The 26,395-nt window shown below is 39.5% G+C and overlaps 2 protein-coding genes across 9 annotated transcripts; one reads left to right on the top strand and one right to left on the bottom strand.

The window, feature by feature from the left end:
• The first annotated feature begins 143 nt into the window (after positions 1 to 143).
• On the top strand, positions 144 to 17,628 carry UFSP2 (UFM1 specific peptidase 2). Of its 5 annotated transcripts, none has more exons than XM_055121105.1 (12): positions 144 to 266; positions 2,897 to 2,975; positions 4,584 to 4,764; positions 4,844 to 4,910; positions 6,372 to 6,529; positions 7,078 to 7,270; positions 8,779 to 8,925; positions 12,153 to 12,317; positions 12,511 to 12,635; positions 14,637 to 14,713; positions 15,780 to 15,904; positions 17,469 to 17,628. In XM_055121105.1, exons 1-12 carry the CDS (start codon positions 264 to 266, stop codon positions 17,553 to 17,555), a joined length of 1,407 nt encoding a protein of 468 aa, XP_054977080.1. In that variant the 5' UTR covers positions 144 to 263; the 3' UTR covers positions 17,556 to 17,628. The 5 variants fall into 5 exon arrangements, 4 of the variants coding, with proteins under 4 accessions (XP_054977080.1, XP_054977084.1, XP_054977075.1 ...); XM_055121109.1 differs by having other exon boundaries at positions 216 to 266; positions 4,588 to 4,764; XM_055121100.1 differs by lacking the exon at positions 144 to 266 and adding an exon at positions 281 to 964.
• ANKRD37 (ankyrin repeat domain 37) lies at positions 7,283 to 20,724 on the bottom strand. 4 transcript variants are annotated; one of them, XM_004610354.2, is made up of 5 exons: positions 20,440 to 20,724; positions 20,115 to 20,267; positions 19,098 to 19,189; positions 18,414 to 18,608; positions 7,283 to 7,776 (listed from the first exon to the last, which is right to left on the bottom strand). In XM_004610354.2, exons 1-5 carry the CDS (start codon positions 20,686 to 20,688, stop codon positions 7,719 to 7,721), a joined length of 747 nt encoding a protein of 248 aa, XP_004610411.2. In that variant the 5' UTR covers positions 20,689 to 20,724; the 3' UTR covers positions 7,283 to 7,718. The 4 variants fall into 4 exon arrangements, with proteins under 4 accessions (XP_004610411.2, XP_054977096.1, XP_054977100.1 ...); XM_055121121.1 differs by lacking the exon at positions 7,283 to 7,776 and adding an exon at positions 9,460 to 10,877; XM_055121125.1 differs by lacking the exon at positions 7,283 to 7,776 and adding an exon at positions 15,917 to 16,051.
• Between the last annotated feature and the right edge of the window lie 5,671 nt (positions 20,725 to 26,395).

The following is a 26,395-nucleotide window of genomic DNA, read 5'->3' as shown; positions in this document are numbered from 1 at the left end:
GATTACGAGGAGGATTCGAGTTCTTTTCCGGGTGCCGGGCGAACGCGAACATCTCAACCAATCAAATTGACCCTTGTCTTCGACTTCCCGCCCTGCTCTTCATCCGCGAGAAAGTATCGCAGTTCGTCCAGGACGTTTACTGCCGGGCATGCTGGGAATTGTAGTCCGTTATTCCTCGTCCCACCCTGTCGGCTCCTCGGTGACGTCACGTCCGGCAGGCCTCCTGGGTAGATGTCATTGCTGGTTAGGGCCACGTCGCAGACATGGTGAGTACCTCTACTCGCCACCTATCCTTGCTTTACCCCTTCAGACGTCTTTGGCCTTCTGACTTCGGCTCCTGGCTCCTGAAAGCAGTTGGTCCTGCCGGGCCCCTTAGTGGCAGCTGAGTCTGGGTCTCCCTCTCCCGGCTAGGAAGGGAGGAAACCGTCCTGCACCTTCTTGAACCCAGCCAGCTCAACTGGACACGTGTTCCCTGTGCCTTATCTTTGTGAATGCATTCTGAGAACAAAGGGAATGAGTTGGAGTTTTTGAAGATTTCCAAGAAGCATGCACCTTAAAAGAAGATCATGAGTCACTTCCTTGAAATAGCCCAGTTCCTTTAGCTTCTGTCATTTCAGGCTTCACCTTCCTGATTGCCCAGCCTGCTTCTCCTGGTCTCTAGGAATACTTTTCTTTAAAGACGTACCGTACACTCTCTCCCAAATTTGTATCTGCAACCTTAGGTACAAGTTTCTGAGCTTCAGAGTCACAGATCTACTTATCTATTTACTGTTCCTGTAGTTGTGTTGCACGTTTATTTCAATGTCAGCAAGATCAAAACTGCCTCATCATTTCCACCTCTCCTCACCCCACGCCTGCTCTTCCTCCAGTGGTCCCCATCTCAGTAAATGACAGCTTGTCAGTCCGGTCATGCCTGCCATTGTCCTGGAAATTGTTCTTGATGTCTCCCTCTTCTAAACATCTGGTAAATAAGCCCAGTGATTTCTGCTTGGCATTTGCTCCGTTTTGTCACTTTATGCTCTTGCTGTCCTTGTCGTTCCATCCTCAGGCGAAACCATCCTCAGCAGTCGCCCAAGTGGCCGTCTAAGGTATCTCTAATGCAGTACCCCTTCTCTCTTCTTCCTCCACCCCCTCCTTTCCTTTGAAAGTGTTCATGTGCATGCCTCCTTACTCTTTAGATATCAGCTGAAATATTATTTCTACAGAGAAGGTATCAGTTCAGAAGTCTAGGAAGATTCTAGGTTTCTCACAAGATTTCTTATGGAATATTTACAGGAATTCAGCGATGTGGTATGTTTCCTCCAATTTTATGGAAGTCAGGATAGATTTTAGGGATTAAATTCTTCCAAAACACAAGTAGTAGAGTAAGTAGAGTTAAAGGTTTCGCCTTTTTAACTATCATCTTAAGTATCTTTCCATGTCATTCAATATTCTGTTAAAATAAGCGTGTAGTATTTTGTATGGTAGAATTGTTGGTTTTTAACCAACTTATTGATCTTTGAGTAGAGGTTCTTTGCTCTTATTCTCTATGAGTAACAACATCAATGGAACATAGTAAACATAAACAGTCAATTAGCCCTCTTCATTGTTTCCTCAGTGTAAATTTCCAAAAGTAGAATTGAGGTAAAGGCTATGAACTTTAATTAAATTATAAATTATGGAATAACTAAAAGCAGTTAGCCTCTGAAGGAGAAAATAAAGTGACAAGGGATCTACAAGTCAGAACAAAGTACACTTAGCTCATTAATTCAAAAAGTTCTTACTCTGTAGCCTGTTAAGAATGTCTTTTAAGAATCTGATGATATCTTCTAAACCACTCCCTCCCCAAAATATCTTCCTTTCCCTTTCTTCTTCCCACTGATCCCCACTTAAAAGTATTAGTCGTGCCATCATCATCTACCTGACTCTCGCATAGGAACCCAGATTAAGATCAAATGATAGATTTCATTTTACGACTTCTCTTTTTCCTTCGTAAGTTGAAATATTCTTTGATTAAACATTCTTTGATTGTGGGCTGGAGATACAGCATAGCAGGTTAGGCACTTGCCTTGCACACAACTGACCTGGGCTAGAACCCCAGTACCGCATATAGTCCCCCAAGCCAACCAGGAGTCATCTCTGAGTACAGAGCTGTCCTTGTCGTACTCAGGACTAAGCCCTGAGTACCCCTGGTTGTGGCCCCAAAGTCAAAAAATATAGAGAGATAATATTTTTTATTCTATTCTATTCTAATGATTTCCCATGACTAATAGTCACAATTTTCTCCCTATCACTTGTTGACATTTAGGTTAACAACTTCATGCCTGAATCTTTGGAAAGATTTTTGGTTTTATTTTTTGCAGATTTCCTTAGACTTAATTTCTAAATGTAGAATTACTAAACCAAGAATGAATGTAGGTGCTGGAGCAATAGTATAGTGGGTAGGGCGTTTGCTTTGTAGGTGGTCAACTGGGGTTCAATGCCTGGCATCCCATACCATCCCCCAAACAAAGCCATCAGTAATTCCTGAGGGCAAAGCTAGGAGTAATCCCTGAGCATCGCCAGGTGTGGCCACAAAATACCCCCTCCCCCAAAAAGAATGAGAGAATATGAAAGGGAATGCAGAGCTTTAAAAGATACCTCTGTCTGGGTTCAATCTAGAACAATTAATCAGAATCTCAGACAACATAGCCTAGTTATCTGTACTTTTAAGTTCCACATACAATTTTATTGTGGAACAAATATTGAGAACCCCTGACTAAAAAATTCAGGGTGTTTACTCCATTAAGGGAATTAACTCATGAATTAATTTAAATATAAAGAAAGTTAACTTGAATTTAATCTAAATTTAGGTGGATTCTAAATTTACATGGGATGAGTTTGTTTTACAATGAAATTTTTGTTTTATTTGTTTTAGGTGATTTCAGACACTGCTGATATACTCTTCAGAATTCGAGGAGGTCTTGATCTAGCTTTTCAGCTAGCTACTCCTAATGGTAGGTCTGTCAAAACAGCTTTTATTTTTTTTTTATTTTTTTAAATTTTAGGCACTTTGATTTACAATATTGATAAAGGCAGTGTTCCATGCATGAAGCATTCCAACAAGAACATTCCTTTTGTGACAATAAGACATATAACAAAAGATACTGAGATTCTCTGCATTTTGAAAATAATACTGAGGTTAAGTATCTAGGATTATATACTTAATAAATGATACAAATCAGATTTAAACCTGAAAGTTATCTACTAGCATCACCACTAGTCCCTGGAGCTGTTCTGAACAGAATTTATTGCAAAGTATCCATTAGTCAGTAGATGAAACAGTAATTCCATATGTAAGCTAGGACTGCAGAATTTTTAACATTGTAGCTCATATATTGAAGCTTGTCTTCTGACTTAAATGTATTCCTTCTATATCAGATAATCACATACGGACCTCACTAATGAAAAGTTATAGAGGAAAAAGGTGCTTAATTTTAGAGACCCCAGTTAAAATAGTTAATCTAAAGTTATGTTTATTTTTCATAGTATAGCTGAAAAATCTCTCAGCATCAGAAATATTTCAAGTTGCTTCAAAATATTTTGTGAGGCCAGAGAGAAAGAGTATGGAAGTTAGGGCACTTAACTTGCAGTAGACCCCAGTAGAAGTAGACCCCAGTTCAATCCCCAGGATCAGATATTGTTTCAGCAACACCAGGAATGATCCCTGAGTGCAGAAGAAGAAGTAAGCCTGAACACCTCTGGTGTGAACCCTCTTCAACCCCAAAAAGTTATTTTAATAGCTGATTTAAAGTAGTCTCTTGTCTGCCATAACCCCAAGGTAGTTTTTTACTAAGACATCTATGGCAGTTAAAAAAGTATTTTTGCCACAGAATTAAATTGGATTAGGGTTAAGGAGTATAAAGCTAGGATGAATTTTTATTATCTTCAATTTTTTTTGTACAATTTGATTGGAATCATAAAAATTTTCCATAGTTTAAGAATTCTGTTAAACTTAAAGTAAATCACTGAAAATGGAGAACTATGAGTTTGATAAGATAACAAAGAAATTTCTTTCTTTGGAATACGTAGAATACATTACTATGTACAGTCTTAGCGAGATACATTCCATGAGATATATTCCATGGAGGAAAAAACTACAAAAATAATTGTCCTAAGTTTTATAGCTATACATATTTTGAAAGTAATTGGAATCCTCAAACCTTGCTGGTGTGAATATAAAATAATGCAACTGCTTTGAAAAGTAGATTGGCAGTTGCTCAAAAAGTTAAACCCAAAATTACCACATGACCTAGTAATTTTCCTAGGTGACCACCTAAAGGGAATTGAAAAATATATATTCTCTACCTGGACAATGGTATTCTGGACTTGATATTAATTAGAACTTCACAAATGTACTATAATTAATGAATTATACTTATTGGAAGAATGAGTTTTGCAGTCTATGACTTGCATGTCATTTTTTTTCAAGAAGGCAAAAAAATAGGTTCATTGATTCTAGAGAAATTCTTGGGGTTAGTTTCACTATTCTCTGCCTGTTTGGAAGCATTCATGTTGACAAGATCTTTTTTTTTTTTTAATAATCTTCACTTCTTTTCCTTTAGAAAGTTTTATCAAGAAAGCACTCAAGCATGTGTTAAGTGACTTGTCAGCCAAGCTTTCTTCAAATGCTCTTGTGTTCAGAATTTGCCATAGTTCCGTGTATATCTGGCCAAACAGTGACCTGAGCACCAATCCTGAACTGACAGATAGCTCTGCTTGTAAGAACATTATGCGCTTGATTCAGTGAGTATGTTTGAAAACTGCTTGAAGTCTTTTCAAACCATCATCTCAGAGTATAAACATCTTTGTGTGTACCATTTAGATTTGAACAGGAAGAAGATACAAAACGAAAATTCATGAAAAAGAAAGACAAAAAGCTGTCAGACATGGTATGCAAATCATCTGTCTTCGTGGTAAAACTTTTATATCTGTGAATTTAGAGTTGCCTGAGATTATAGAGCCTTTTATCCAAGATTTTATCCAAGCCTTTTATATCATCAGATCAGATCATTGATGTCAGTAATTGAATACAGAATGAGATGCCAGAGGTTACATCTGATTTCATATTGAGACTTTGTCCTGTTATAATATATGCCTTTAAAGGTTTTTATAGATGTATTCATTGTTTCCACAAAAATAAAATGTCTCTGGGGGCTGGAACAATAGTATAGCGGGTAGGGCATTTGTCTTGCACATGAGTGACCCAGGTTCATCCCATATGGTCCTCTGAGCATTTCCAGGAGTCCTATTTGAGTGTAGAGCCAGAGGTAACCCCAGAACTTTCTTGAGTGTGGCCCCAAAACCAAAAACAGAACAAAAAAAATTTTTTAAAGCAGCTTGAGTATGTTTACAAATTTAACAGTAAATAAAAAGTTGTTCCGAAATAAGACAGTGACACATTATGCTGTGAAATAAATGACAAGATATTTCCTTTTTTGCATATTGACCTTAGGTTTTGTTGAGTTTTGAACAAGTGCTGTGGAGCACCTGCCCCAGGTTACAAACTTTGCCAGATATTGTAGATAAAAATGAATGTACTGTTTCTGCGCAGGAAGTCATCACAGTTAATATGGCAATTGTGTTTTTCCAGATGGGTAGGGATTATTAGGGTGGATGTGAGGTTGCAGTGTAGAAGTGAAGCTATCCCAGCAGCTATGGCAGTGGAGAGGAGGGAATGAATTACTCTGAGCTATTTAGGGAATAAAATGGGTTCCACTTAGAAAATAATTAGCTATGGGGCTGGAGAGATAGCACAGTGGGTAGGGCGTTTGCCTTGCACGCGGCCGACTCAGGTTCTATTCCCAGCATCCCATATGGTCTCCCCGGGCACCGCCAGGAGTGATTCCTGAGTGCAAAGCCAGGAGTAACCCCTGTGCATCGCCAGGTGTGACCCAAAAGAAAAAAATAATAAAATAATTAGCTATGGAGTGACTTGTTGTCTTGCTTGAGTACTGATATAAAGTGACAAAGACATGAAGTTAGTGTGGTTCATGTAATGTTTAATAGGCCAGAGACATCCAATTTGCTGGCAGATTTGCAATCTTGAGTGAAAAGAAAAAAATGCGTTATAATGATCTAAGAGTTTTGGTAGCTGTGAGGCATGAGGAAGACAGTTCTTTGGAAGACTGTTTCACAAGGAAGCTCGCTGCAGTGCCCAGCTGAAGCACATTACCCTGGCAGGCTAACTGCATCTTTACTTCTCTTTGAAGCAGAGAATTTTTTTGAGATGTTATTTGTGTTTTTAAGCAATTTGACATAGCTTTCTGTGGCCCGTCAAATGTTTGTTCGCTTACTCTCTACATTCAGAATTCAGTGTACTAAAAATTGACTCTTACTGTTTGTCTATATAGCATCAGATAGTCAACATAGATCTTATGCTGGAAATGTCAACCTCTCTGGCAGCCATGACACCCATCATTGAAAGAGAAAGCGGAGGGCACCACTATGTCAGTATGACTTTGCCCGTCGATGCTGTTATAGCTGTTGCACCTGAAGAAACCTGGGGAAAGTAAGTTTTTTTGTTTTGTTTTATTTTGTTTGGGGGCCACACGTAGCAGTGCTCAGGGATCACTCCTGGCAGGATTCAGAGAACCATATTAGGTGCCAGGGATAGAACCTGGGTCAGCTGTGTGCAAGACAAACACCTTACCCACTGTATAAATCTCTCCAGCCCTGAAAGTAAGTATTTTATAGTTCTTCTGCCACAGTTAAAGGAGAATCCTTCCCCCAGAATTTTCAAGGCTCGGTTATAAATATCAAATAAGTATGTCTGTAATTATTACTCCTTATAATGATGTACTCCTTATTTTTTATTAATGTGACCCAATGAAGTAGAATGCTAAAACTATAGCATTTTCCTATTTATACAAAGAGGAAATAGATATTTTACTTGACTTCGTAAATTTAGACTGACTTTTATAAACTTGGTCCAGTCCTTATTTGGGCTGGTTGTCTTGCTTTTTTTTTTTTCCTTTTTAATCATATTCAGAATATATTGACTCCACTTTATCACCACTTTAACTTATTAATATACTTTTATGTTTTCCACTTCCGCAGGGTTCGTAAACTTCTGGTTGATGCGATTCATAGTCAGCTAACCGATATGGAAAAGTGCATTTTGAAATATATGAAAGGAACATCTATTGTGGTCCCTGAACCATTGCACTTCTTATTACCTGGGAGAAAAAATCTTGTAACAATTTCATATCCATCAGGAATTCCAGATGGTCAGCTGCAGGCCTACAGAAAGGTAAAGCCACTTAGTGCAAGAAGAAATACAGACACGTCCAGCCACGTGATGCTTAACTCTCTAGTTCTGATAAATGGAAATTATAATGTGATTTAACGTAGTGTGTGGAAGCAAAATGTTTGACCTTTTACTTCATTCAGTTCATATGAAACTTGCCTTCTGATCTATTCCTGGAAAAATAAACTGTATGGGAAACTGGGAGACGGTTCAAAGGACTGGAGGAGCATGTGCCTGTCATGCAGGAAACCCCAAGATTGATTTCCAGCATTGCATGATACCCCGATACTCCCCAGTGTGGCTGTGGTGGGTCCTAGCACCACTAAGCCTGAGCACTGCTTAATTCAGTCCCCTCCACCACCCCCAAAATAAAAGACCTTGACATTTTAATTTCATTTATTTCATATAGTTCATGTCTTCTCAGATAATCTTCATTTTTCCTTAATAAAATTTAAATGTCTAGAGCAGCTGTTGAGTGTAACAAATTCTTCTTAATTCCATCTCTGCCACTTTGATGAAAAGAAACAAGATTTCAGTTAGGGAAGGAAAATTGGGGTTTTGTTAATTCTGTTTATACTCATAGTAATAACACTACTCCCTGCCTCCTGCGGCTGTGTGCGTTTTACAGAGACATTTTGAAGAAAATGTTATCAGTGTTCAGAGAAATAAGATTTGCTAGCTACATGACTGGTTTAGGCACATACTTTGATAGGAGCCCTTCCTGGCATCGACTACATGATGCCATGGGAACATGGTCCTAATGTCTGCCACAGAGAAAAGGGATAATGCTATAAGCCGCTGTGCCTTCTCTTAAGTGCCAGGTAAATTGATTTGCAGAGGCAGTAGCCACACAGGCTGCTGAGACATTCAAAATATTGGAATACACAGGAGACATGAGAGAGGAAATGTTAGAATTTTCAAAGTAACTATTACATATTTTCTATCATTCGGAAATAGTACGTTTTAAGTGTACTTTCATTATAATGTGAGACCAGTTGGTATAAATTACCAATTTCTGCTCTGTAATCCTTTATACTTTTTAGGTATTCTAAACATGATTTTTCAGTATACTGATACTTATAAAAGATCCCAGTTTTAACAAATTGTTTTTTTTTACATATCATTCCAGTTTATTTTTATGTACATAGATCATGCAAAAATAAAACTGATTCTGGGGCTGGAGTGACAGCACAGCGGTTAGGGCGTTTGCCTTGCATGTGGCCAACCCGGGTTCGATTCCCAGCATCCCATATGGTCCCCTTAGCACAGCCAGGAGTAATTCCTGAGTGTATGAGCCAGGAGTAGCCCCTGTGCATCGCCAGGTGTGACCCAAAAACCAAAAGAAATAAAAATTGATTTGACCTTAGTTTAAGTTGCACCTCTTTGATCTTAGTGAATTAAGATAAATGTGTCTGATACTTAAAATCTATATATGATTGGGTTTTATTTTATACCTTTATTGACTGTCAGTCAAAATACTTTTCTCTTCTGTCAATTTTGATTTAATTTAGGAGTTACATGATCTCTTCGATCTGCCTCATAACAGACCGTATTTTAAAAGGTCCAATGCTTATCACTTTCCAGATGAACCATACAAAGACGGATACATTAGAAATCCACATACTTATCTCAACCCACCTAACATGGAGACTGGTGTGGTGAGTTTTAACTAGTTGTTCATGCTAACCACTGATAATTTATGTTGTTAGTTATTCCTTAACTTTATATCTAGTAAAAGCTACTGTAAAAATGTGTGTGTCATATTTAAACATAATTTACCATCTATTTCAGTATACCCAGAAGGTTCTGATTTTGACAAAAATTAATGTCATCCATTTTACAAAAATAATATTTGATATGTGCCTATTACAGATATATAAATTATAAAGAGCTCTGTTTTTTTCTTTATTTTTTAATAAGTGAGTCACCATGAGGGTACAGTTACAAATTTACCCAACTTTGTGCTTGTGTTTCCCTCATACAATGTTAGAGAACCCATCCCTCCACCAGTGTCCATTCTCCACCACCAATGAACCCAGTATCCCTCCCACCCTCCAATCCCGTCCCCCTCCCACCCCACCCCGCCTCTGTGGCAGGGAAGAGCTCTGTTTTTTTAAGAACATTACCAATCTGTTTTCTTATTTATTCCTCTACCGACCCCCAAAATATTATACTGATCTCATTATTTTGTAGTCAGTTTATTTCCTCAGTTTTATACATTTTCTCCATATGTGTATTTATTATCAATGACTTAGTTTTTTTAAAATTTTGCTTGATTTTGAGCTGTATAAAAGTCATATAGTTCCATGTGTAGTCTGCTATAGCTTGCCTTTTCATCAATATTATGTACCTAAGATTTTATCCATGGTATATGCCTTTCATTATCTTGATTGCTTTATATTGTACCTTAGTATGATTTCCTGTTAGTTTTTTTTCTTTTTTTATGCTATTTAGATAAGCATGCTATAAACATTCCTGTATGTTTTTTTTTTCATTCCTGTATGTTTTTTTACATGTGTGCAGCAGTTGCCAATATGCTACATTTGCTTCATTTCTCCTCATTTTCTCCATTGAGCAGATTCAAGCAAAAATTACAAGCATCATGTTATTTATCCCAAATATTTTAGCATCAGTTCTAAATATTTCATCATAAGTTTACAAATAATAATTGATTTGCTTTTATGGGATAAAACTATTTTAGTTATTATTTATTATTTGGAGTTCCCAGCTGGATTTATTTTGCAAGTATTTTGTTAGGTTCATGCATTTCTGTTCACAAATGATATTATCATAATTTTCTTTTGTCACCATTATTTGACATTTCTATCAGTCATATACTGACTCATTGAAAAATTTGGGGGTTGTTCACTCTTAAAAATGTTCTAAAGGAATTTATATTAGATTGGCATGATCTTTCTTGGTTCATTTAGTAAAACTCATCTGCTAAACTAATCTCACTAACAATTTCTTTACAGAAAAAAAATGTTAATACAATTTTATTAATTATGAAAATTACTTGAGTTTACATTTACTGGGTTTTGCTCTCTGCTATAGTTGTATTAATGTTTCCTTTTTCATTCTTCGTATCATTCTTAAGTTTTTTTTTAAGTCCTGTATTCTAGTTCATTAATTTTTGCTCTTTACATTTTTGAGTTATTCCCAGGCCAGGTGGAACTCAAAAGGGTGGAGCTGGTGCCCCAGACTTGGTGCCCACGGAGTGTAACCCTGATGGCCGAAAACACTGGCTGATTAGACATTCACTGAATGGAGTCTCTTTGGGAGTGGCCACCAGAGCCCTGTGCTAAGCTGGTTATGCCCCTATTTAAACAAACAAAAAAAACCTGTGTCCTTACAGTGCTGGAGGTCAGAAGTGAGAATCAGTTATCACTGACTGGGCTAAAATTGCTGTGGCTGCAGGACTATGCTCTCCCCACAGTCTCGTGGGGAAGCTGTTCCTGACCTCTTCCAGAGTCTAGTGGCTGCCAGCGTTTCCTCATTTGTGGCCACATCTCTCCATTCTTGCTTCTGGGAGAACACTGACTGTTCTTCTCCTTCATACTGGAATTCCATCTTTATCTCTCTTGAAACTTAGTTTGCACTTCGGTCCTACCTGGATAGTACAGGAGGAATAGCTTCTTGTTTTAAGATGTTTAATTATGGCTACAAAGACAAACTCCTCTCTCTCTTTTTTTTTTTCCATATAAAGTAGCATCTCAGAGTCCCACAGAATTTAGATAATTTGAGGGAAAGAACATTTTTCAGCCTACCATACCATTCTAGTTATAAATTACACATGTGCTTGAGAACTTTTTCTAATAGTTACTCACAGTTCTACATTTGCTGATGACTCTTTTTAACTAATTTTTTTCTAAATGCCAGTTTATTGGGGCTGGAGAGATAGCAGAGCAGGTAAGGCACTTGCCTTGCTTGTAGCTGACCTGAGTTAAATCCCCAGCACTAGAGCACTTCTCAGGAGTAATTTTTGAGCACAGAGCTAGGAGTACAACTGGGTGTGGCTCCAAAACCAAAACCAACCAAACAAAAACAATAAAGCTGTCCATTCTTAGCATCATTATACAAGAAATAACTTATGAGATGTGGAATTATTCTTATGTATTAATCTTTGTGCATGAATGCTAAATTAATCTTTAGTATGTCTGGACTGTAATTACTAAGTTACAGAAATGTTCATTATGTCTCGTTATTTGGACCCTGCATGTGTCTATTGCTTTTATTCCTTTTTTCATCCACTCATTTATTCAGCAAACATTTATTGACTTAACTTTTTCACGCCTACCGTAGAAGCTTAAACCCAGAAATAATTAATAAGTATAACATGCATGTACATATTGAATTAATTCATTGTTGTGTGTAGGCAGGATTTTCGAATTAATCAGTGATACGTCAAGTAGTATAACGGCCTTGAAAACTGAACAAGTAGAGCAGGATAGAGAATGTCTGCCAGGGCAGGGTGGGTGCTGAGGGTATGAGCGTGTCCTCTGTAGGCTGAATGTCAGTCAAGGAGGCACCTGACATTGGAACAGAGGCCTGAGTGAAGTGAGGGTGCGGTCTGTAAAATTATCTGGGAGAAGAGTGTTCAGGCAGAGCTCTGGGACTAGATGGTCCTTGGCATATCTGAAGGAAATGACCAGAGAGCAAAGGTGGTAGGAGGTGACGTCAGAGATGAAGCCACAAGGCAGGACTTAACCAGGCCTCATGGCCTTTGGAAAAGACTTTGGACATTTAGTTAAAGCCAAAGGAACATGATGTTAGACTGGAGTTTTGTGTGGGCGTTTTTCCTAAGGCCTCTGAGGACAGTGAACCTGACCTGGGTGTGTATGTAAATACGTACATGTGCTTAATGTGTATTTCTTTGTTCCTGTAGGTTCAAATAGTTCAGGGCATCTATGGGTACCATCATTACATGCAAGATCGGATAGATGACAATGGCTGGGGCTGTGCCTATCGGTCTCTGCAGACCATCTGTTCCTGGTTCAAACATCAGGGCTACATGGAGAGAGCCATTCCCACGCACAGGGAAATTCAGCAGGTACAAGCACATCATCTTCAATGACATCTGATGGCCATTTAGTCCTTCAAATGCCATTAGGAATGACTACAAATTTATGGTAGATTTATTTCTCTTTTGAAGGAAAAATGCTGATAATTAGAAAAAAGTCCCTAACTATAACTTTTAAGCTGTCTTATATCTGGATTTCCCCCCTATTTGTAAACCCACAAAGGCTCTGGTGGATGCTGGGGACAAACCCGCAACATTTGTCGGATCACGCCAATGGATCGGATCTATTGAAGTACAGCTGGTACTAAACCAATTGATTGGTGTAACCTCAAAAATATTGTTTGTCAGGTAAGGATACTTTAAGAAATCAGATAAATGATTTCAAAGTAAGCTTGTCACCTTTTTTTGAATAGAAATATTCTCTTTCCCCTCATTATCACTCCCATCTCTGCCCTTACATTGCCTTGTTGCTTAAAATATTCTCTTTTACCCCTAAATTATTTTTACGGTTTGAGTGCGTGAATAAAGTTTACTTTATTATCTAAGGCTGATTGCAGCCTAGAAGAGGTAAAACTAAAGATACAGCAACTTTTGTGTATAAGATGTTTTGTGTTTTTAATACTCAAGTCTTTAAAAACTCTTGAAAGGAGAAAAATGTTGACCTCTTTGTTTATCTCCTGCTCTTTTCTTCCTCAGATATTAAAGTTATGTGTTTGATTTTCCCAATATATTATAATAACTAATATTAAAATATGAGAAATATAAATAGGATTGTTTTCTACGATCACTTCTAGCTTATTCCTTACTTACAATCCTAGGTTTTAGAATACATTCTTTATTATGACAACTCTGATAGCTAAATAACATTTTTTATTATTATCTAAGTAGCTTGGTATGTCTGATTTCACAAAAGCCATTAGAATCTGTGTCACTAAAGAAATGATAAGGACTGGGGCGATAATACAGAAGTTAAGGCACATGTGATCGACCTCCTTTGATTCTTTGGCACCACATGGTCCCCTGAGCAGCACCGGGTGTGGCCCCCACAGGCCAGTGAGCACACTGCCAGGGTGTCCCAGGTAATCTACAGCCCTGCCAAGCCCAAGGAGCACATCCTCAGGCCCTGATATTGAACCACTGGCCCAGGTGGCCAAGAATTGAGAGGAGTGGCCCCCTGGGAGGTGCCTCGGAGGTGCTCCTCTTCGCCCCAAAAAAGAAGTATCAGATAAGTATTAGAACATATGGTGATTGAAAAGTAATATTTTAGATATATTCAAATATCAGTTATATGTTCCTTATTAAGCAAGAGCTAAGGTTTAACACCACTGGCCCAGCCATTTTAAAAACAAAACCAACCTTCCCTTCCTCTGCCCATTGTTCTTTCTTTTCTCAAAAGTACATATTGTATAAGACATTGAAATAGGCCCTAAAAACAACATGTAACTTGAAAATATTTCATAGCTCTTACACGGGTGCCATCTATAGTATCTATTCAGTCCTAGATTATTGTGTTATGTGGACAACTAGGAACTCGTACTGGATGTGAAATGTAAATATGAGGAAACACATTCATAGTCTGATGGAAAGTAAATGAAACCCAAGGCTTAAAAATTCATTCTTCCCATCATAAAAATCCATCCATTAAGAGCCACCACAGGCACCAAAGTGACCAAATTCAACCTCATGTTAAAAATCCAAGATCTGGGGCTGGGGTGATAGCACAGAGGGAAGGGCGTTTGCCTTGCACGCGGCCGACCCAGGTTCAACTCCCAGCATCCCATATGGTCCCCTGAGCAACGCCAGGGGTGATTCCTGAGTGCATGAGCCAGGAGTGACCCCTGTGCATTGCTGGGTGTGACCCAAAAAGCAAAAAAAAAAAAAAAAAATCCAAGATCTGGGGCTGGAGCAATAGCACAGCAGGTACAGCATTTGCTGTGGGTGGCCGACCCAGGTTCGATTCCCAGCATCCCATATGGTCCCCCGAGCACCGCCAGGAGTAATTTCTAAGCACAGAGCCAGGAGTAACCCCTGTGCATCACTGGGTGTGACCAAAAAAGCAGAACAATAAATAAATAAAAATTTAAAAATTTGAAAAATATAAATCCAAGAAACCCAGTGCAGTTCTAGAGGCAAGAATCCAGGGCTTTTTCTTTCCTAGCTTATTTAGCATTTGTAAGTAGACTAGTTATGCAGCTTTAAATTGTTCTCTGTAAATTCCCAACACTTTCATGTTAATCTGTTGTAACTTTTCTTTAATAAGCAAAAAGAAAACAAATGTTGGCTCCCAAACTCACTATTTTACCTTAGTGATAGAAATTATTCATCTGATAGAAAATGGTTTCTTTCTAGCCAAGGTTCTGAAATGGCCTCTCAGGGACGGGAACTGGCTAATCACTTCCAGAATGAAGGAACTCCTGTGATGATTGGTAAAGTGTTTTGGACATCTTGGACTTTTTAATATAAATAATGTCACATAAAATCCATAGTTTTTAAACACTTTGAAATTAACTTTCACACCATACAAACTGACCTCTGGATTTGTTTTGTTTTTATTGTTTTTTTTTATTTCCAACATGGAGGGGATATTACTCAAAAGATTACAGTAATATCCCAAAGAAATAAGGGCTAAGAAGAGAAATAATCATGTTCAAGTGACTAGAGTTGAGAGTAGTATCTAAAGGCGGTGATGGGCATTCTACTGAGCATCCTCAATCACAACTCTGTCACTCACTTGGCTGGTTGTGTGACATTGTACACGTTGTTTTATGGGAAAAATGCAAAGACTGGATTGACTCATCTAATACCTTGTGATCTTATCTTGTGATGACACGGGTCAGTTAAGACACGGGTATAAGACATCGGGGTAGGCCAGTTGCAACAGAACATCACAAAGAGCTGACTGAGCAGATGGGCTGAATTTCCAGAAACCCAAAGAGCAGAAAAGCATGCCCAGGTGCTGGAAGAGGTACCACCGCAGTGATTGTTACTCTGTTGGGAGGAATTGGTCTCTTTTAAATTCAGTATGGGAACCAGTCAGCTCAGTGGTCGGATGTGGGTTCAGTTCCCAGTACCAAATGATTCCCAAGCATTGTTGGATACAGGTCTGGAGATCCCAGTACCACAGGGGTATATGCCAGTCATCCCAGGCATCTCACCCCTGGGCCCTAGCATTGAACCTATAGCCCAGCTGACCAAGAATTGCGGGAGGCGGGCGGGCAGACTTTCTGATCACCACTTAGAAGCCCTCCCCCAAAACAAATATAGTTGAGGTGATTCAGTATATTTAGAAATGGAATATCAACTCTGTGATTATAGATATGATTGTATATTTCCTGTCTTAAAACCTATTTTATCTTTTCAGAATATATTTGACATTATCTGTAGTCTCTGATGAACTAGTGAATTGTATTGCTGTGTTACATCACTTAAAGGTAAAATCTAAAATTTAAATTGAAGAAGTTGAAATTAATTAAGTTTTATAATTCTTTACAGGAGGAGGAGTTTTGGCCCATACAATACTGGGAGTTGCATGGAATGAGATCACAGGACAAATAAAGTATCTGATCCTAGATCCACATTATACAGGTGCTGAAGATCTACAGGTCATCTTGGAGAAGGTAAGTCCTGCTGAACACAAATTTAGATGCAAAACAAAGAATACTTCTTGCCAAGATAGAAAATGAACTGTAATAGAAATATGAGTGGTAAGCCAAGGGCAGTGGGTCTCACTGCAAGGAGGTATTCTGAGGCTGTGATGAGTAAGTCTAGAAAGGAGGAAAAGAGGAAACAACTAGGAATTGAAAAGGCAAAAATTTGGCTTATAGATTTTTGTTGTTGTTATACTTAATACTCTCAGAACATGAAATTGATAAATATATTCCTTTAGAGATGCTATGGGTTTGCAAAAACAAAAGTATTGGCATTTATCAGTGCCTTAAAATAGGAGAGTAGAATAAGTAATCTTTTATGATTTTAGAGTTTACCAAGAGTTGAGACATTATGCTGAATATTTGGAGGCTTGCCTATTTTAAATTTATTTACAGATAATTGGTATCCTCATTCTGTAAAATATTTTAATTTGATGGATATTTAATATTATATGTTGAAGTTATAGTATTAGCTAAAGGAGCTATAAATTTAACTAATTCTTCTACATAAGAACTCAATAGTAAATCTTGGGGTGGGAGTAAGCGCCTCACCCAGCAGTGCTTAGGCGCTATCAGTAATTGATTTTGGTTTCATTTTTGGATCACACCAGTGGTGCTTAGGGCTTACACCTGGCTCTGTGCTCAGAATTCACTTCTAGCAGGACTTATGGGACCATATGGGATATCAGGTATTGAGCCCAGGTTGGGTGTATGTAGGCAAGCCCCTTACCTGCTATACTATCTCTCCAGCCCCTAGTAATTTTTAGTGGCAAGTATAGGAAGACGTAATTAAATTTAATTATATAATTTAATTTAATTTTCAGATCCTTTATCCAATATATTAAAATCACAATGAATATTACATTTTAAACCATAAAATATTTATCTGTTCCCATTCACCTTCATTTTGCTGCATTGGCCTTGAGTCAGTAACATTAGTAGCCTTTCTCTGAGGATCAGAGAGACAGCACAGAGGTTAAATGTTTGTCTTATATGCCCTGACCCTATTTTTGATCCCTGGCACCAGGTCCTCAACCCCCAATGAATGTATGTCTTCTAAATTTTAAATTTGTGATTTAAGAAGTCACTTTTAGGTGCATTTTTTTTTATTCTGGGGAAATTGGATGGTTTAATATTAAAAGTCTAATGTTGTCTTTTATGAACTACTAAGAGAAATAGACTGCCAGACAAACTATCACATGCCACTGACAATCAGAAATATACCTCTCGGAGTCCAAAAATGTGGCATTTAGCAATCCTTTTTTTTTTTTTCAAAAAATAAAAAAGGATTTTTTTCCCCTTTTTAAAATTTTGATGATCAAATACTAGAAAATTAACAGTTTAAACATCCACCTAAATGGACCCCAATACAGTATTTGTTCTGTGTTTTTGTAGGAATTCAAAGCTTTGACTTATGTAAGAATGGAGTCTGATTCCAACATTCTGTGGCAGCAGATTATAAAATGTTGCAATGTCAACCCAAATAATCCTGTAGCTTTCTAAAAGGTTTTTCTTTCCCTTCTCCCAAATCTAGGGTTGGTGTGGATGGAAAGGCCCAGAGTTTTGGAACAAAGATGCCTACTACAATTTATGCCTTCCTCAGCGGCCAAATGTTATTTAGCACATGTTGAACACAAAGACTCTAGTAAAATTGTATTATAAAATTTATTAATAAAGAATAAGCTTAATTTCAAAGTAAATCCTGAGTGTAGTTTAATCATTTATTATTTTACCAATGTTGCAGACAAAAAGTATTTTTAGATATTCCTTTAATAAAAGACAAAGCTTATACAACCAAAATGTTAGCATGTAAACACATGAATTTTTAAATGTTATCTTCACTTAGAAGAAAGTTTTCCTCCTTCTCAGAAGGCATTAGACAATCTTAGCAAGCCAAAAGCCTGAGTTCGTAGTTTAGCACTACTCTGCAGGAAGTGAAGACTCTCTTCAGATCTCCTCATAAACCAACATGCCATCTGTTTTTTAATAAAACATTAACATTAAAACTTATCCAAACTACAACAACCAAATCTTTAAAATCTGCCTGTCAAGGGGTCATTCTTTAGAGCGGGGACAGTCCCTGGAGTGAAGTTGACATTGGTGGTGGGATTGCTATTGGAATGCTGTATGCCTAAAACTCAATTATGAATAACTACAGATCATAATTCTTTTTAAATAAACAATTTTTTAAAATTTTTATTTTATCACCATGTGGAAAGTTACAAAGTTCTCAGTAAATAAACAATTTTTTTAAACAAAAACCCAGATAGGCTTCACTTGAAAATAAGTACCTAAAAAGGTTGTCTCCCACCCTCCACTATGCAGGAAAATTTTTAGACTCTAGCAGTAATATCTATAACCTGTATGAAAATGTGTTAATGAAAATGAAAAAAAAGGCTAAAAATAAGATTGTCAGTAACTTTCACCCTAAAAAGAGATCACTGAAAGAGTAGAAAAGAAAAAATGAAAAGTTACTCACCAACACTTCCTTTTCCCATATATATTTTCTGCACTTCCCAAACTGCGTTTCTGCCTGAGGACTGGAACACAATGATCTCGTTCACTTGATTTTATTGCCTGCATACATTTGATTGCTGTAAGAAACTTGGCACATTCTGGAAATCCGTATGACCAAGCAAGATCTTCGGCAGTTTGCCCATTCTTATTACATAAACTGGATAGAAGATAAAAATTACATTAAATAAACAGTCACAGTTATTTATTTTGTTTGTTTAATATTTCCTAAAGTGGGCTTTGAAGAGCTCTACCTAAGAATAGAAGCAACAGACTAGAAGAGGTAGAGGAAACCACAGAGTTCTTTTTTTTGCTCATAATATGTATCCTCAGTGGTCAGCAAAAGTCCAGCAGGATGGACACTTCATTTTGTATGAAAGAGTATTGTGTTCAGTACATGACTACCCAAAGGAAGTCAACGTAAGCTTTGATAGAATAAATTTTCCTAACCAAGATTACGGTGGGATGTGACAGGACTGAATAGAATAGCACTTCTGACTACTTGGGATCTGCCTGTTACTTAGGCATTTATGAGATATCATTTGTGGCCAAAGTTAACATTCAAATAGCAAAACAATGGTAAAATCACATGTAACTTAGCACTAGGAGGCAAAAATACAAAATCTAAAGCTGCTGATTGCATACTTACTTAATTTGTGCATCACCAGCTACAAGCAGGCTAAGGCATTCCAGGCTTCCAACTTTTGCTGCCTTGTGTATTGGGGCTTCTCCAACAGCATCCTGAAAGGTGAGATAACACTTATTTAACTATTTTCTTTTTTTGGGGGGAGGGGCAGTGCTGGGGATTGAATCCAGAGTATCAGACATGCAAGGTGACTGTTCTATCACTGAGTTACATCCCAGCAAAACAGCCCATTTTAAGTCTTCCCCAAACATTTTGTAGCATCTGGTGGTGAGTGAAATTTAATAACAATTTGAAACCAGTCTAGACCTAGTTTGTATTACTATACCCATATAACCAGACTATATAATTTAATTTGCTTTTTTTACAAAGTTAATTTAGTATGCTATTAAACACAGTTTATATTAATAAATAGTAGCTGCATATATTGAGTAAAATTTTACATGAAGAAAAGGCAAAATGTCAGATGTTAAAATGTACAACATAAAATGTGCCATAAATTTATATTCGATGGAAAACACAAATTACCATGAGAAAGTTCTGTAGGAAACTATTGGCATGTGTTTCAATCACTACACTGAGAACTTTGTCATCAACCAGTCGTTCCTTTTGAAACAATCTGCAGCACTGTCCTAGCTGTCCACTAGCCCGCCTATGGCTAATGAGCACTTAAAATATGACTAGTCTGAAACATACTGTAAATATAAATGACTCACAAGATTGAGGAAAAGCATAAAGGAAAAGAATATGTAAAAACAATTCGGGCTTTATATGGATTACATATTGAAATGTTATGATTTCTGTTAGATTTCTAAAATTACTTTTATATTTTCGTTTTACTGTGCATACTTGGAAACTTTAAATTACTTTGGACATGACGGACCATGTAACAACTGAAATGACATTTGGCCTCGGAGAAATATGTGTGTGAATTTGGGCCACCGGGAGAGTTGCACACAGCAGTATGTGTGAATTTGGGCCAAGGGGAGAGTTGCACACAGCAGCAACCGGTTACCTAGTTACCTGTTGATTGAGGTCAGCGCCCATTTGCAGCTGCCAGAGGATAAAGCAAGGGAGACCCCCGCCTGCGGCTAAGTGAACAGGCGACTGCTGGTAGAGATCTGGGGGTGCATTGACCGAAGTACCGATCTCCAGCAGATGTTTCAGACCATCCACCTATGGAAAGAGACTAGTTCCAGCACCTCCCAGGAGTGCAAATTTTTCCCTCGATTCCCCCCAAATCCGCTAATTCACGCAGCCCCGGAGATCTGTCCGCCGTCACCCCTCAATAATGCTCCCTGGAAAACTGAAGTTTCCACCTGCTGCACCATAGGGACCCGAGTCTCACCTCTGGGTTGCAATCGAGCAACTGCATTTTCCACTTCGAGCAGAAGCCCGCGATCCTCGCGAGGGCAGCGCGCAGGGTCGCTCGCTGCTGACTTACACAGGTAAGAGTGCATGGTCCGAGCGAAAAGTGGAAGAATTTAAGGACCGCCAGGCCCAGCGGGCCGGCTTCACGCCGCCGCACCCCAACTTTGGCCACGCCCAGCAACCTAACCCAGGCCTGCGGGGCTTCCCCTCCTGGTGGCTGCAGCATGTATCCAAACCTGCACGTACACAAGCTGGCCACAACGAGACGGGCGGGGCCGGGGCGGTGGCGCGGGGCCGCCAGGCCATTGGCTATAATGGATGCTCTAAGCCCGCCCACTTGGGGGCGTGTCCCCGGCGATCCTATAGGGCCTCAAAACGCATGCGCCGGGGCAGCCGGTGGGCGGGCAGTTCGGGCGCTTAAGAATTGCTGTGGCGGCGTCACTGTAGCGCGCGCTGGCTTTGACACGTCTCACTCTGGCGTTCGCGGCCCCTGGTTCCCCAGAGGGAGCGGGAGTCGCGCCCGAGGGCTTGGGTTTCTGCTTGCGCGCACGTATCCAGGAAATACAGTCTTTCCTAGGAGCGCTCGTCTCCGCCCCCAGTGCCAGGGAAATGAGTTTCTCCTGCCAGCTCCGGAAAGCCCCGGGTTCGCCGCTGGGTCTCTCCAACCCGGCCCGGGACCCCGAGGGAAAAAAGAAGCGCGAGGTGGCAGGTGGGAGGGCCGGTTGCTTTGAGCCTGTTGGGATCAGGCTCGTCCGCAGGGACTGCCTCACCCTTACCCTGAAAAGAAATTTCCCCGACCTGAACCCTTTGGGGGTTTTCAGACGCTTTCGTGTCCTTATTGAGAAATGCTGTGGAATAAGCCACGCACTGGCATGTGCCCGCTTGCAGAGACACGGGGATGCGCTGCCCTCACGAGGACCCCGGGCCTCTACTCTCAGTGGAAAATGGAGTTGCTGGATTGCAACCCAGAGGTGTGACTCGAGTCTCTTGTGGTGCTGCAGGTGGAAACTTCAGACTTCCTGGGATGTTTGCAGACAGACTGAAGCACACTAGGAGGGTCTGGGGTGAATTTTGCTGAGTCTGGGGCAGCAGAAGGCTACGTGGTTGCCCTCAGCTCCAGGGGACAATACGGGGATAAAGGTGGGGGCCTAGACTGTGTACCTTCAGGATCTTGTGGGGGTACTCTTCCAAGAGTGCAGAGGTTGTACCTCTTAGTTGCCCAGAGGGCATGCACGCAGCCAGCATTCTGGAGCCACTCCTTCCAGTAAAGTTGCAAACTGGCTTCCCCACATCAAATCAGAGTCACTGAGAGCACCTTCTCTTTTGATTTTCCCCCATCCACCCACCAAGACCTCTTTTCAGATTAAAATCTAAAACTCCAGCCATATACTTCTTTTCTCCAAAATCTCATGTGAGGCTCCTCTATCTACTTTTGAGAGTAGAGTTTATTTTATTATTATTATTTTTTTTTTTTGCTTTTTGTGTCACACCTGGCGATGCACAGGGGTTACTCCTGGCTCTGCACTCAGGAATTACCCCTGGCCGTGCTCAGGGGACCATATGGGATGCTGGGATTTGAACCTGGGTCGGCCGCGTGCAAGGCAAACGCCCTACCCGCTGTGCTATCTCTCCAGCCCCTATTTTATTTTTTATGTGTATTATAGGAGCCAGAGAGATAGTATAGCCGGTAAGAGTTTGCCTTGCATGCAGCAACAAGGGTTTGACCCCTAGCGCTGCATATGGTCCCAGAACCCTTCCAAGAGTGATTCCTGAGCAGAGCCAAGAGTGCTCTTGGCAAGTGTGCACAGCCAGGTGTGGCCCAAAAGCAAAAAAAAAAAAAAAAAAAAAACAAAGTGCACTAATTATGATTTTTAGAGAAAAAGAACATTATCCTTTAAAAAACACATCGTCTTTAGTTTTAATTTTGGTCATAGTATATTGTTTATTTGTAATAAGAGCTCTAATAATTCTGCAATAAAAATGTTATGGACTTAAACATTGATCCAAGAGTAGTCTTAAGACTACATTTTTTTATTCATATGCACATTTATACATGTATAGTGTATATATATTTACAATGAAACATACAGAGCATTGTGCTTTTATTCTGTATTTTTATATTAAACCTGATATCATTTTTATATTATTTTTATATTAAACCTGATATATTTACAATGCCTGATATTTAAATATCAAAGACAAGTGAGAACACTGGTCCTATTGACCAGTTTCCATTGTCTCATGCTTGTCAATTTAGTAAGCACTTTTTTTTCCAACTAAAAGCATTGTTTTTCCTTACTATGACATCATGATTTACAAAATTCTTCATAATATTGTTGTTTCGAGCATTCATTGTTCCAACACCAACCCCACCACCAGCGTGACCTTCCCCTCCACCAATGTCCACAGTTTCCCCCTCACCATCCAAATCTACCCTCTTTTTTTTTTAATGTAGGAGTACTGCTATTTATTCAGCCATTGATTAAGATGATTGAGTGGGCATGAACTCCACATTACTTTTTTTTATTCAGAATGTTAATTTTATTATATTTTTTATTATTACTATTTTATTTTTTTTTCTTTTTTTTTTCTTTTTTTTATTGAATCACCAAGTGGAGGGTTACAAAGTTCTCAGGATTATGTCAGTTATACAATATTCAAACACCCCTCCCTTCACCAGTGCCCATCTTCCATCCCCAACCCCCCCAGTATATCTGCCGCGGCCGCGCGGTTCTGGGTTTCTGTCTAAAGTCCAGGGAAAAAGTTGAAGGAGAGAGAGAGAGATTTCCGCACGGGGGACCTGGCGGAAACTCTCAAGTCACATACTGCAGGTTGCTGGTGGGCTGCCGGTGTCCCAAGCAGCTCCATCCTCTTCGTCAGTCATTCTGGGGGTGCGGGCGCGGAGAAATGGGCATTATTACTATTTTAATCACCGTGAGATACAGTTACAAAGTTTTCCTGTTTGAGTTTCAGTCATACAATGATCGATCATCCAACCCTCCTCCACCAGTGCACATCTTCCACCACCAAGAACCCCAGTATCCCCCCATCAGCCCCTCCCCCGCCTCAATGCCAGACAAACTCCTCCATAATCTCTTTTGTATTGCTTGTTATGAATAGTTTAAGATGCCGCACACCAGCAAGAGTGGCCATATGCTCCTGGAACTCTAAAATTCCTGATAATTAGGGTCTGGAGAAATCTCTGCAGTGAGCTGCTTGGTTAGAAGATTCTTTTGTGTGCCTTTGGATCATGGCTGTTAAGGAGCTTAAGTAGCATCTGGAGGCAGTTTGTGGGCATGACCTCCAGGGTCCCATGGAGGCAGGGAGGGGGGGATCGAGATGAGAAGGACTGACCCATCCCCTATCCCTTGAGACCTGGCCCATCCTCTACCCCTTGAGGCCTGGAGTTGGCTGTCACTGACCTGCATACCTGCACTTTGGCCAAACCTGTTGGATATCATTGGTTTGTCCTTTCTTCCTTGCCACCAGATTATTATCTGGTAATAATCTCTAAACAATTCTAGACTACATTGGTATGTCCTGCTCCCCTTGCCACTAGGAGCTTAGTATATCCGTCACGCCCATCAAAGTGCTCCCTAGTCACTGCCATTCCTTTGTTTATCTGTAACCACTTCTACCAGTTTATCTGCTCTTCCTCTAATCAAACTGTTAATTTGTAAGGTCAGACCTTGCTAAGACAGTGAACTTGTATTGTAAGTTAATATTGTCTTTCTCCTCTCTTATGTCTTTTGGATAGTTTACCTTAAAATAATATCCTTTTTGTATGGACAGAGAAAGACATTTATTAATATGTTTTGGTAACATGGGATTTAATTGGCTTCAAATATTATTCATTCCCGGGCATCTGCTTTCTTGACTTAAGCCTCAGCTGGCCTTACTTCCTAGCACCCTCAAAAGCAGGGTCCCAACGAGGGACGGGACGGACCCAGGGCAAGCGGTGAGTTGTGTGCTACCCTGGCATCGAGATGGGCCTGGCCAAAGCGCCTAATGCTTAACTATATCTTAAGAGCTTGGTCATGGACATGTCATGTCATGATCCAAAAGCAACGACAAGACTAGGACCCTGCTAGGGCTAGGAAAGACTAATCTGGCCTGAGCGCTGTAATCTGAGATCGAGGTGACCCCCTGAGAGCAATTCTATAAGCTTAATGCGTCTCTTGCTATGTCCATACAAAATGCTTTATAATATGAATACTTATATGTTAGCCGGACAAAGAGAGGAGAAACACACCCATGGGATTTCACTCTTGGATGTCCTGCTGAGAGAGATTCTGTCCTAGTGAAAGCATCCTCTAAGGGATAGAACTTTACCCGCTATTGACTGTAACCACACCTATTGTGTAAGCCCACGGATGCAGGGGGATTTAGCGAGGCTGTGAGAGGGGGCTGGGGAGTTGGAGTAGATGCGGAGGAGGAGGATGAAGTAGGATGGGGGAGGAAGAAGCAGGAGGAGAATCAGAGGAGAATGGAGATGGGAATGAAATAAACTGCGATTGAGACCAACCATCTTGGCTCCATTCTTTCGTTCACCTGCCTCGTCATCGCCATTCAACCTCCCCGGTGCAGTGTCGATGTCCGCCTTTCATTTTTATTTTTGTGATTTTACACACAAACCTACCCTCTTAGTGGGCACAAATTTTACTTTATTTCATATTGCTTGTTGCAACAAAAAGGAAAATGGAATTATCAAAAAGTAGATAAATAAAAGTCATTTTGTGATAAATGTTCTGTTCACAATGGTAGATAAGCACTGTTTTTAAAACACATAATTAAGTTTCAGGTTTGTCCAGATGTTTATGTTCAGAAATCCCTAATGCAAGGTGTTATTAGAGTTCTTAGCCATTCAAAACACACGTGTTGCAGTTAACATATGCAATGGGATACTGGCAGATATTCACACATCCATATCATAAACATTTTAACATGAGATTATGTTACCGAATCCAACTTCTGATGCTAGCTGCTCAAATACCAGTTAAGAGACGGGGCTATGAAAAAGAAAGTTTAAAAAGAAAATTTGTTCCAGTGCTTACAACCATGGATTGGGGCTTCAACTAGATTAGTTAGAACAAAGGTACTATGGAACTATCTGAAAAGGCAACCTTGACCTGGAAATTCAAAAACTGAGCTTGACAGGAAACAAATTCTTGTTTGTTACATATATATTTTGGAGAGCAGCAACTTCACAGGGATGCTCTGGCTTGTCTTATAACAATAAAGCCCCATTTTCCTGTTCAACATGTCTCATAACCCTAAGACAGTAGGAATATTTTTCTTTCTATTCTTTTTTTTTTTTTTTTTTTTTTTTGCTTTTTGGGTCACACCCAGCAATGCACAGGGGTCACTCCTGGCTCATGCACTCAGGAATCACCCCTGGCGGTGCTCAGGGGACCATATGGGATGCTGGGATTTGAACCCGGGTCGGCCGCGTGCAAGGCAAACGCCCTACCCGCTGTGCTATCACTCCAGCCCCCTTTTTCTTTCTATTCTTAATCAATTTTTGACTTCTCTTTTGATTCTGTTTCTCAGCTGTTGTCCCCAGTGAAAATGATGAACAGTTTTACCCACTGAAGAAATAACAAAAATGTGCTAACTGACCTCTAGAAGTAAATCATTCTAGAAGTATATTTATAAGTCCAGTAGCACCATAATTTTTGTACAAATCAGCTTCTAAAAATCTATAAATCAAATATATATGTGGACCCAATAATGTTCATATATATACAGATAAATACATGAACCCAATAATGTTCATATTCACTTACCTTTGACTGTGAAATGAAAAGAGCTGGTAGCATTAACTGGCTGCAGTAGATTTTCACCAGGTGGTGACAGAATGTTTTAGTTGATATTACGATTTAAGATGAACAATTCAGTGTCTCTCAACTGTTTTATTGGATCACATAATTACA

Source organism: Sorex araneus, chromosome 1, assembly GCF_027595985.1.
Source record: "Sorex araneus isolate mSorAra2 chromosome 1, mSorAra2.pri, whole genome shotgun sequence".
Taxonomy (NCBI): Eukaryota; Metazoa; Chordata; class Mammalia; order Eulipotyphla; family Soricidae; genus Sorex; species Sorex araneus.
This window is presented reverse-complemented; position numbering and strand designations above follow the sequence as displayed.